We start from the raw sequence: 12,526 nt of genomic DNA, 5'->3' as shown, positions 1-12,526 counted from the left end.
AAAGGACAAAATTGGGGGTGGGTTCAGAGGTATAGCCTTGCGCTTAATCGGCACCATTTTTACCCAGTTCACTAATGCACAAAAGGGCAGTAATGGCGGAAACTACGTTTGTGTGAGATAGGTTGCTTGGCAGCGGCCATGCAAGCTCTTCCCTTCTCCCTCCAGTGATTGTGATGATGATAGCGCTTGCTTCCATACGCAACGCCCACTCATCGATTTTGCCACATACCAGTCAGTTTGGAGAGTTTTCATATCATTAGCTTCAAAGTACTGTATTTTTAATCAAACTTTCACACAAATATTGGTGCAGACACCTTCTGAGTGGCCAGAATCCTATCATTGTATCCGTTACTTTGCTGATAATTTCATCGTTATATTAGGTGTATTTTTACATCAAGGCAATGGAAGAATTGATAAACCTAAAGAATTAATAACTATAAGTGATATATAAGTGTATTACACTCTAATACCGGTCACGTCAGATCGAATACTGAATACTTTATTTACCATTTGACCGACCATTTGAAATTATTGAATATTGCCACAAGCCCAAACATTAGGTATGATACACTTCTTGCATTGCTTGCATGTTAGTAACTCAAGACTTTGCATTTGCTCGGAACATGCTTATGCCTGGTCAAAGAACAGTTGAAATAGTGTAAGCATACGAAAATTTTCAGGATTATTACAAAGGAACAGCCATGCTAACCAACCTGTGTGAGGTTGGAGATGGACACAAGTGAGACAAGCTTCTTCAGGTAGCGAATACGGTTTCGTTGATCACCAATATGGCTCAGCACGTAGCTGCTCCTTTCAGCATACTCTGATAAAAGAGAAAGAGGAGAACAGCAGTCAGCATACACCACCACAAAGAGGCCACAATGCTTTACGTATTACAAAAGTAACAGGAAGGCAAAGGCCTCTATTCTTCTGCACTCCCTGTCATGCCGGCTGATAAAAACATGCTAAAAGAAACAGCGCCATTCCAGCAGGACACTCTTTAAAGAAACACTAATCGGAAAGACTGGCAACAGCCTTTCTTTCATTTTCTGAAAAATGAGTCTTCCAATTACAGGTGAATCGACTCCCAATGGATGTGAAACATGGCACATCAGCAAGGTACAGAGATAATATTTTTGAATGGGCATCACAAGATCACAATGAAAAAAAGAAACACAAATGTTTTAGGGCTCCTTCACATGCGCTTCCGTTGCTTTAGCAAGCAGGCGAACAGAGTACCAAATAAAAGCACGTAAGCGCCACACCCATGTAAGGGTCACACCCATGTACGGGCCACCTTGTTTTCACGAAAGAAATATTAAAAAAAAAAGGATCTGTGTAAGGGCCACACCCAAAATTTTACGACCCACGCGGGAATAGCCTTCGAAATGCATGTGCCATGGCCTCCGGGGCTAGCTCCGGCTGCAAGCAACGGTGCACTTGACCGCGGAGGCCATGCACGCGCGCAAGAGCTTCGGGTGTCGCCCATGGATGGCGCTCGAGGCCGCAGGTCCTCATCATCATCAACTTTTTCCTCCGCCGCAAGCTCCTGCTATCCATATTGGCATCAGTATTACCAGCTCCAGCTTTTTGTGCCTGTCGAAGGCACGGGAGATGTGGCAGTGTATTAGTTCACCGAAGTTGTGGCTTTCACGTGCTGCCGCAGACCGTTGCAGTTTTAGCACAATGGGCAAGCACCTTAATATAGCTACACAGCTGGGAGTTTGCTCTTGAACATGGCAAACATGAGGCGGGCAGGAAATTCGACGTGGCCAAGAAGTGCGTCCGACGATGGTGCAACCAAAAGGATGCATTGAGAAACGCAAGCTGCAAAAAGTGCGCTTTCCGAGGCAAGCCATGCAAGTTTCCCGAAGTGGAAGAAGAGCTGCTCTGCTATGTGATAGAAGTGCGGAACAGAGGCTACACATTGACAACAGACATGCGTGACTTCTTGTGGGATGAGCATGCACCAGAGCACAGCCCCAGCTCAGAGTCTGAAAACTCCGAGAGTGAAGACTGAACATAGAATAAATGCCGCTCATTCCCTAATTGGCGTGTTTTTACTTAAGGGGGGAAGAGGATCTTAGAAATAAATTTTTGTTAATGAAGTCACAACTATGAAATCTTCAGGGAACATGCATTTTTGCGTGCTGATTCCAAATGTGTAATTTATTTTATGTACAACAAGTCCTTGTGCACTTATGCAATATGTTCGGTAACTTTTGCCATGGGTTTGAAAGAAAATCTACTGCAGGGAACTTGTCAGATTGCAAGTCATTGGTTTCTCTTGACATCAAGCTATGCAATAAGGGTAAAATTATCATCCTGCCTATCATAAAAGGTGAGTTATAGGAGTTTGAAATCATCAATTTCTTCCTGTCTGTGAAGTGGAAAATTCAAAACCCTGTAACTCAACTTCTATGACAGGCAGGATAATAATTTTGCCGTTACTGCATAGTTTGATGTCAAAACAAGCCAATGGCATGCGTCCTAGCACGTGTCCTGCAGCAAAATTGAATGCTCTCGACAAAAAGTTGCATAACATTTTATATAAGTGCAGAAGACTTGTTTTACGTAAAATTAAATCACTTATTTGGAATCAGCATGCAAAAATAGGTGTTTCTTGAAGATTCCATTATTGGGATTCCATTAAGAAAAATGTTTCTTCTAAGACCAGCTTCCTCCCCCCTTAAAACTTTTGTTTTCACACACTGAGTATATGGCCCGGGCCGCACTCCGAAAATTGGCCCTCAAATCTGGAAAAAAAAAAGTGCAGCCCTTACACACATTTATACGGTATGCAGTTAAATGCAATGCGGCAGGTCCACTTGTTATGTACTATGACATAATAAGCAAATTCCCTGTAGTGGAATGTTTCACTACAGTGCAACTCTATATGGTCAGCTGCAATATGGGACCTGAAATATGAAACCATCAATTTTGCTAGTGCCAGTTTATAGCAAACACACAACAGGCAATACAAATTGCAAAAGGCAAAAAAAAAAATCAAACACCACCAAGAACAAGAGGTACTATCTCCCGGGCTCAACAAACAATTCCCAGCCTCAGCAGGCAGAGCAAGACAGCCCAATTTGTGTATCACGTTTGCTACATAGTGAAGCACAGTGTAACGCTTCGAAGACACGTTACCAAAGGCGTGTCAAGAGCATGTGCTTACCCATGCAAATCTAACACCTCTAAAGCCTGTCCATCATGGTGCAAGTCTTCTGCGCTGTCTGGCTGCAATGTCCACCAACCTGACCTCTTGCAATCTTGGACGAATAAACTGAGTTCACAAAACTGACCTTGGTACCAAAAGCTGCAAAGTTTAAAAAAATGAGAAGTTCACCTCTGGCTTCATAGTCGTCTGAGACAGACAGGTGCTCCTGAGAAAGAACCAGGCTGCGGACAAACATGTTGGAGTCCACCAAGTAGCCATTGACCAGTTGAAGAAGCTTTCGTTTCTACATGCAATAAAAAGCGAAAATGAGAGATGAACCAAAAGAAAAACCAATTCATCCTGACATCATCCAGAGAAAAATTCTAAAAAAAAAAAAAAAAGTAAGCAAACCTTTTCAAGTACGTCGCCACAGCCAAATGCTCTTTTAACTGTTTCTTTATAAAGCTGTGTCAACTAAAAATGAAAAAGCACAGTCGTCTATGGAAGGCCGAATGGGACCACAGTTTCACTTTACTTTACGCGTGCTTCTACTGCATGCGACTTCACTGTAGCAGGATTCTACTGTAACTTACAAAAAAAAAAAAAACACTTTTAGACCTTTTACCTTTGTATCCGTGCTGAGAATTTTGTCGAGCTGCCGGAATGCTCTGAGATTGAACTTCACCAACTCGCCCAGAAGATCAAAACTGCTCTGAAGCACTTCCTTCTGGCGAACATTGCAGTTGACTAGGTTTCCAGCAACAAGCTATAAGGAGAGCACAACAAAGAACAGCAGGTTTTGGCGAGCCCTCAACAATAAAAGGAAACATATCATAAACACTGCACAGTAGTGACACCAATGAGCCTCAAAATACAGTTGCCAAACAAGTTTGTTGGACTCAGTTCGTTGGGACCCAAAGATGGTCCAAATAATCTAACAGTCCAAAAATGCATGAACTTGAAAAAAAAAAAGGCTGCTGAGAATAACCAGCTTGAAAAATACCAAACTTTGCCACTCCCCATGATCTGCGTGCAATTGATATAACAATATTAGCTTGTATTTGAACCAGAGAGATCTTTCGTGACATCCGCATTGCACTTGTCCATGCTGCACCATGCCACTGATACCAAAACACACAATGCAGTCACTGGTTGTATCAGTTCGTTGGGACCCAAAGATGGTCCAAATAATCTAACAGTCCAAAAATGCATGAACTTGAAAAAAAAAAAGGCTGCTGAGAATAACCAGCTTGAAAAATACCAAACTTTGCCACTCCCCATGATCTGCGTGCAATTGATATAACAATATTAGCTTGTATTTGAACCAGAGAGATCTTTCGTGACATCCGCATTGCACTTGTCCATGCTGCACCATGCCACTGATACCAAAACACACAATGCAGTCACTGGTTGTATCTCGAACCACATTTCGAACTAATTCTGCGCAAGTGAACCGTAATGCATGCCCCTCACTGCTTGACGTGCACTGTGCGAGGTGAGAAATGAGTCCATTTCCCTGGCAATCGTCACAAAGGCAAAGAGAGAACTCCCCCTCCCTCAAAACAGGGTCAGAGATACTGGTCGTCAATATGTACACAACCCTATGATGTGCGTTACGTATCTTCGGTGAAGTCTGAATGACTGAAGTCCAAAAAAATCGATTAGCTACAGTGTTCACAAATGGGCGATGGGTTTAGCACATTTGGACACAAGATCTTGTCCACCTTCCTCCAGCAACTACACTGCACATACCTGCAGTAGGCCCCTAGAGAGGAGAAAGTCTTGATCAGCACTACTTGTGCACCCACGCAGATAGCTTTCAATGGCACGCGAAAGCCAGAACCTGCACAAAGGGAGGCACACAAACCAAACTCATGCACTGTGAGCCGATCCTTGTGGTCAAAACTTCAGTGACACAAAACAGCAGCAAATGGCTCACCATTACCAAGCACACATACAGAAGAAAATAACTAGAATGAAGCTGGAAAGGTTTCCGATTGCTGCCACGACTGATGATGTGTAAGGCCAACAAATCTTTACTAGCATACCAGCTGTAGCACAGCATAATTGTATCAAATATAGAAAATAGGCATTATATATAACGGTTGAAAGGCACCCCTCGCGTTGGTCGACTCTGCCCACCGTAAGAGGAGAATTAAAAAAAAAAAGGTGAAAGCTGGACGTTAATCCGATTTAATTAGGGAAATCGGCCACACAGGGCAATAAGTCGAGGTTTCTAAGAATGCTCAGAACGTGTAGATCGAGTTCCTGCGGCAAAAAGACGAGTTCAGATTCCTCTTCACTGCACCTTTAAGAGGCCCACAAATGAGTGGGCTCCTCGGCAACAGCAAAATCGAAAGTTGCAGACGGCCACTTGTTAATTGGGCCATGGCGGAGCACTCACCACTGTGCTAATTAAACCCGACGAATGAACGTCATCTTTCTCACAAACCTTTCGCTTGCATCTAAAAAGTATAGTCACAATGCTGCAGAATCGGGAAGAAAACCACCACTGCTGACCAAAAGCCAGTGCGAGTTTATTGAAAACGAATTTCGGACAGCTCACAGTAACACGGTATGCATCAAATGAACAGATGCATGCTGTTCATTTCAGAACACGGCATAATATTCAAGCGATTGTGAACAAAACGAGTTTTCTCATTCAAGTCATGCGAAATGCAACTTACGATGAAAAAAAAAATGTGCGAGAAAAAAAAAAGTTTCACCATGCGGGATTTGAACCCACGCACCCCCACTGTCTGTGGACTCTCCGGAGCGACGCGTTAGACCACACGGACACAGAACAGCGCGGAGTGGTACACCTCTTTATTTTTTTTTCGGACTACTTCCGTAGCCTTCACAGCGTTGCACATGATGTATGAAACGGAGTATAAGCATGCACTTAAGGCAGAAAGCTGGGCTAGTTGGTGTTTGGAATTCGAGGGCATAGTAGTAGCGCTACAAAACAGGGACGAGGGTGTGTTCTCTTCTTCTACCCTCGTCCCTGTTTCTTAGCGCTACTACTATGCCCTCTCTCTTAAGCATGCACACATGTATCTAGAGCTAAATAACGTTATGCAAGATGGCTGTGGTCATACACACAAAAACCAATCAACTCAAGATGCCCACCTAAAAGTGGAGCTTCCCGCTTCCTTCTTGAGTACCTCGACTATTTTGGTGAGGAGGCCCTTGCTGCCAGTGCACATCAGGCTGCGGTCAAGGCTGCAGAGAATGTTCCATTAATATTCGACAATTCTTCAGACTCATCAGCTGATTATTATTTTCCATCTTGGCCCAAATGACAGCAGAAACACACTAACCCTTTAATGCCCTGCACTGCTCAACAGCAACAGCTGAAATATTGTTTTTCCTTGCATACTATGCAAGCTCTCATCTTTCTGTTGCAGTCTGTGTGAAGACAAGGCCCTTACTGCATGCCATAAAAAACATGACAGCTACTCTCAATTCTTTTAATTAAAAATATGCACTGAATGAGGCCAGCTGACGCAAAAACACGAGCGATGAATGACATTACCGCAGGACATTGCACAGTCAATCACTTCAGAGGAGAAAAAAAGACGCTGCATACTGCATCTACCTAAGCTAGCAATGGCTTGCGAATGTGAGAGTAAGGAGAACTAATAAACTCTTTACTGTGCAGTTGCAAATAAAGCTAATCTTTTTCTGACATCATTTTTATGTTTCTTTGTGCATGGTAAATAATTGCCCAAGTTTTCAGCAACTTGAAAGACAATGCAAAGTTTGGGCCCTAACGGTTTAAACAAGTACCACTGTTCTTTTTCTTCTCAATCTTGCATGCATGATGCAAAGGTAGACCAAAAAGAAAGTTCACCATATTTCCTTTTATAACCAACACATTGTGCACTTACAAAATAATATATTTTTTTTTATGTGGACAAACAAGTACAGTTTGTCCATAGCAGAGGACAAATACTCTAGCTAAATACAGCAAATTAAAAAAAAAAAGAGACAGTTCACCAAATTTCTATGCATGAGTGAACAGTGAATTTAGGGTCGAAGCGAAATCAAAGCGAATAGTGGTATTTGAGGAATAATTTCTGATCAAACAGCTAATGTACTTTAACCATCCCTACTTTCATAGTCAAGTACATAAAAAGGAAGAATAAATTAAAAGTTTAACAGCAATGACTCGTATGGAAAGTGCAATGTTCACTGCAGTATAGATCATTCTTTAACATCTGGAAGCATCAAATAATTCGACATGGTAAAGTGCCTGAACGCTGGTCGAAAAGAAGTCAATAGCAAACTCTTCAATTGTCATGTCAAATAATTTGAATAATCATCCATTCCCACAAATTTCTACTTCACAAAAGCTATATTGTATTTACCACTGACGTACAGGACGATAATAATAATAATAATAATAATAATAATAAAAGTAAATTTATGCAGCAGAAAAATGTTTACGCTGAAAATATCACTAACCTTGGACTTTCGACGGATCGAGCTTGCTCTGAAAGAATGTTCACACAAATTTAGTCAACTGGGGAACTTTACACAGCTAACAACCAGAGATCAAACAAAAATAACAACAAATGTGCTCTTGCTACACTCATTGAAGTTCACACAAGCCGCACAAAGAGCATATATTTTCTACACTCTGCCATGATACAATGGCACAACTGTTACGTGGGGAAACAAGGCATAACTTCTGCCACTCAAAGCAGTGAGTCAACTTGAATATTAGCACTGTCCGCTGGAACAAAATATTGAAACCTTTCGACCCCTCACAAAAGCAGCTCGCATGAACACTTAACCTGCTTTCTAAAAGTACTAAAAAAAACAAACAAAAAGACACTTGACTAACCATGCTTGCAACTTACCATTTCTTTTTAGCTCACTGTATTCACTCCATGACAGCATGACATGCTTGTACCTGTAAGTGAATAAAGTGAACGAAATAACATCATGCACCATGGTGACCGCTTTACGAATAATGCTGAAGAATAAAAGCAATATTCTGGAAAAAAAAAAAGTTCTGTTCCTGTCATCCATCAACAACATAATGTGGAATAAATCCTAGGAAGCCAGCGATCAGTGCAACAAGTGACATCTGTGAAATGCCCCTTTCTCTCTTTCTTCAATTCCCTCTAATCTCTTCCAACACATGGCATGGTTGAAATGCCCAAAAAAAGTGAGACAGTTACTGCACCTTTCTGTTTCTCACACCCTGTCAGTTTTCTTCAGATATTGAGGTATACCTCAGCCAATATTGCCACACAGAAAGCTGTGCCCTCTAGGGAATGGAATTGTGCAGAAGTACCCCATTCTCCAGCATCCCACAGCTACAGGTTGCTAACAGCTTTTTTTAATCTGTGTTCCGCTGTGCAATGAAGGAGCATGCTACAAGGAAAGCAGCAACGCAAACGCTAAGAAGCATAACTGAACCCATTTATCTAGCATTCATATTATCCAGAGCATACTTAGTATCTACCCAGGCGACAGCAACGCTGAACTGAAGCTAGGCACATTTAGGCATTCACTGCTCTTCAAAAACCAAAAGGTTTTGCAGGTGCACAAGGATTGTAAGCACCCTTAAGCAAACAATGGGCAAATGTTCAACCACACGACTAAAACTAGCTATCATATAAAAAGCTAAAGAAAAAAAAAACGGATGGCTAACTGGAGGTATTATGTGCTGGCGTATTGAAAATATTTTCTGGAGGGCTTCTGGGGACACCAAAGAAAGAACAATTAGGGAAGCAAAAGGTTACCCTCGACTGGCAAATCACCCTCCAAAGATTAAACTATCAATTTTTCTGTGCAAAAAAGATTACTTTGTTGCCGAGAAAATTGCAAATAACAGCCCCTGGTTACTTCCTCCAATTATGTTGTCCTTTTATGTGAGTGTTTTCTTCTTTGTAATGATGCATAAGGCATTAATTATACACAGATTAGCACGTGGTATCCTCCGACAGGTGCTAAATAATTTGTAATGGAATTTATTTCTAGTGTTATTTCTAGTAGGTTTCAGTTTCAACAGCTGAACAACGACTGTGACGTCAAACTGTGGTTATAGGTCACGTGAGGCAGAAAAAACTCGACCTAATCGCTGCTTCCACATTCGTTGTCATTCCGGCCCTTGAGGAAGGCTGGCTTCAGCACTGTAGTGAATTAAAATGAAGCAGCAGCAATTACATAGCAGTTTTTCCATGTCTCACACGTACAGTTATCTTTCAGTTGTTGAAACCGAAACAGCATGACACAAAAATTTGATTACAAATCATTCAGCCGTCGTAGGCGAATACCACATGGTGATTCATGCATAATAGTGTCTTCTGCAACATTGTAGAGAAAAAACATGCCACCAAAATTAGGTGCCTATTAATATTTATCAATAGATGGCACCACCACAGTGTGCACTACGTATTGCACATTTCAAGTTTTTTCCTACCAAGTGCTCATGGCATCTCAATACATAGCAGCCACACCACTTGGCAAATGCATGAATGCTCTTGAATGCCTGAAATTGGCTTGCACTTCTCAAGCTGCACTGCATGGCAGTTTCACTTGGACTGAGTGGGTGACATGTGAATGAATGGCACTTAGCACTTGTGTACCTGGTCAGAACTAAGCACACTGCACTCATCCTATTTCGACAGTGCTTGCCCATCAAAATATGCAGCACATGAAAGCAGTGAACCAATTGAAGGTGCACAGCTGCCCCAAATTCATCATGTGGTGCTGCCGCATGTCTTTTTCCGCAACGCAATTTTCTAGCATATCAACGCTCTTTGTTCTCTGGTGGAACAACACACGATATGCTATTTGGGACACATGGCATGTGATGGTGCACTTGAAGAACGGAACCACATAGATGGAAGCGAAGGAAACAGCTCTAAAGGTGGGGGAGGGGGGGGCATCAGTGACAATCCAGTCAGTGTCCGAAATGGTGCTCAGCTTGGTTAGGTCAGCTGGCCGATGCTGGCTGGCCAACCTGCTGTTGCTGTGGGCTGGTGCAAAGCTCAGACCGCTGCTCCGGTGTGACCAAAGTGGCAGTCACACCTGGACGCGGCCTTCCCTCGGAAGCCCGTTCTAATTAATCGCATGGGACCTGTAGCGTTTAAATCGATGAGCGTCCGACACCACAGACTTACACGGGCATTGGCCCAGGGATCATGCTGGCAGTTCAAATTATCCGGATTTCCAAAATGACGGTGGTCAAATTAATGAGGTTGTACTGTATCAGTATTTTACGAAAGCACTTTTGAATAATTCAAAGGTGATGCTGCAGAAAACCCCCGATATTGAAGAAGCAAGGAAGAGGGTGGCATGGGCTCTTATTGCCCTAGATTCTCTGTCTGCCCCATTTCTGCTTAGCTTAGACACCCTAAGGCTGCTAAAAAGAGCACTGCCTCAGTGGTCAGGTGCCTCATGCTTCCTGCAGCCACGGCCTTAAAGAGAACTGAGGACAACTTCATGCAATTATTGTTCTCAGTTCTCAGTGAAAATGGCCTCTCCAACTCTTTCCACGCATGCTGACGTTTTTCCAGCAGCAAAAACAGAGTTATGGCTGAGAAAATTAAATTTAAAAATTTCCCCACACTGTAGCCTACTTTCTAGGTATCCACACCCAAAAATCTGTGTCGATGCACACAGTTTATCTGCAAAACTGCCGACACCTATATTTCTTTCTTTTTTGGTCTTTTCCAGCTTACAAAAGCTCTGTTTTTGGTAAGACTGGTCTCTCTGATTAGAAGGTGGTGCACTATCAATACAGGCCTTTAAGAGCATTGCCAAAACATTACTAGCCAGTGGCTCTGGAGATTAACTGCATTTCCACGTTCATTCACTCCATGCTTATTCTTAAACATGTTTTCTAGCGTCTTATAGTTAACATTCATGGCAAACAGGCACATAGATAAGCTTGCATCAACCACAGCAACATTCTATTTAGTGACCAGTACAATACACGCACTGCAATACATGCACTGCATAATACCCAGACAATAGAATGGCCCATGGTTCTGAGTTTCCAGAAAGGGCAAAGTATATCAGACAAATCTCCAATACCAGTTCCACAGAACACATTTGGCAAGAAAGCTGCACACTGCAATAATAGAAAAACTGACACTCAGAGGACTTGACGTACACCAAATATAAAGCTAAAATAAAATTAACCTGATTTACTAGTTCTCCAGTAGATTTCATAGCTTAACCAGAATGAAAATGCAATTTTAATTCCTTTAATTAAATAATGATGACAAACAACAAAACACTGGGTGCAATAAAAAATTCCCCCAGAAAGCCATCGCAGAAATCAACGAACTAAATGAAACTGGTAGTATACACTTCATTCGGCACATTTCTGCATGGATTTGTACTGCGGGGCGCAGTACTGTCACACATGGATGCACTCACTCTGCATGCTCACAGAAGCTGTGCACCAGCCTCAGCACCTGGATCTTGAGGGCAACTTCCTGCACACAGAGCAACATGCCTGACCAACAGTACAGTGAAATCCCGCAACAGCGAAATTTACGGGACCAATGAAAAATTTTGAAGCGAAACTTTGTTGTCATGAAATTAGGCCAGAGCACTGTAGATTGGACTGGATAGTTCATGAACAATGTTAATTTTCAAAAATCTGCAAATGATGGTATTTCGTTGTTTCAAAATCAGCGCCATGGCACGATTTTGGTGATACTTCAGAAATCTGAACTCTCAGAGCAATAAACGTATTCACGTAATAATGCACCCACTACAGTGGCTATCACAATACAAAGTACAAATTTTTTTTTTTTCTGGGTACGTTATAAAAGTGCTCATTTTCGTCCTGTGAGACTGCGTACAGAGAGCATGCATGCTTTTAGCGTTGACGAGACACTCACATGTGCCCACGTCAATACGTTAAATAGGGGCCACATGAACCTCAAAATTGATGCTTGGCATATGCGGCAGAAATGCCACTGCTCCGATTCTTTGAAGAAATTTCGCGACACATGGTGCAAACATACTTGCTACATGCTGCTTTGTTGATGCCTTGCCTAGAATCGCCAGTTATGCAGCAGTGCATGTGGGTGCACCAGAAAGAAGGTAAAAAAGTAATGTTATCACAATGCTTGCCTGCAGCGCAAAATCAAGACTAGAGTGCATCCACATCGGCTGCGCGTATCTCGCAAAAACGTGCCACCTGCCAACATGCCGGGCGACTGCGGATTGTTCTGCACCGCTTGCTTGGTGTCGCTTGGCCTAAAGTGCTCTGCACTGAAGCCGCAGTGAAATCGCCCTTGAATTAAGCTCCAACTGTGTTTACCTGTTAAGGTAGACACAGTAACTTCACACTAAAATGAACGCACAACTCATTTCTGTTATGCCTTCGAC

The 12,526-nt window shown here is 42.4% G+C and overlaps 1 protein-coding gene across 1 annotated transcript in view; it reads right to left on the bottom strand.

Annotated features, from left to right (window-relative positions):
* Positions 1–12,526, bottom strand: part of LOC149351358 (short transient receptor potential channel 4-associated protein-like) — a 55,324-nt gene that overhangs the window by 12,705 nt on the left and 30,093 nt on the right. Inside the window, exons 14-21 of the mRNA XM_089580710.1 lie at positions 11,564–11,622; positions 8,026–8,078; positions 7,628–7,655; positions 6,290–6,382; positions 4,913–5,003; positions 3,786–3,926; positions 3,350–3,464; positions 714–823 (exon numbers count right to left, since the gene is read on the bottom strand). Of these exons, the coding sequence (XP_089436836.1) occupies positions 714–823; positions 3,350–3,464; positions 3,786–3,926; positions 4,913–5,003; positions 6,290–6,382; positions 7,628–7,655; positions 8,026–8,078; positions 11,564–11,622 (690 nt within the window). The remainder of the gene's footprint in view (positions 1–713; positions 824–3,349; positions 3,465–3,785; positions 3,927–4,912; positions 5,004–6,289; positions 6,383–7,627; positions 7,656–8,025; positions 8,079–11,563; positions 11,623–12,526) is intronic.

This window comes from Amblyomma mixtum, chromosome 3, assembly GCF_055824585.1.
Source record: "Amblyomma mixtum isolate Tamu chromosome 3, ASM5582458v1, whole genome shotgun sequence".
Classification (NCBI taxonomy): Eukaryota; Metazoa; Arthropoda; class Arachnida; order Ixodida; family Ixodidae; genus Amblyomma; species Amblyomma mixtum.
Note: the sequence above shows the minus strand (reverse complement) of the source record. Positions and strands in the feature narration are given on the sequence as shown.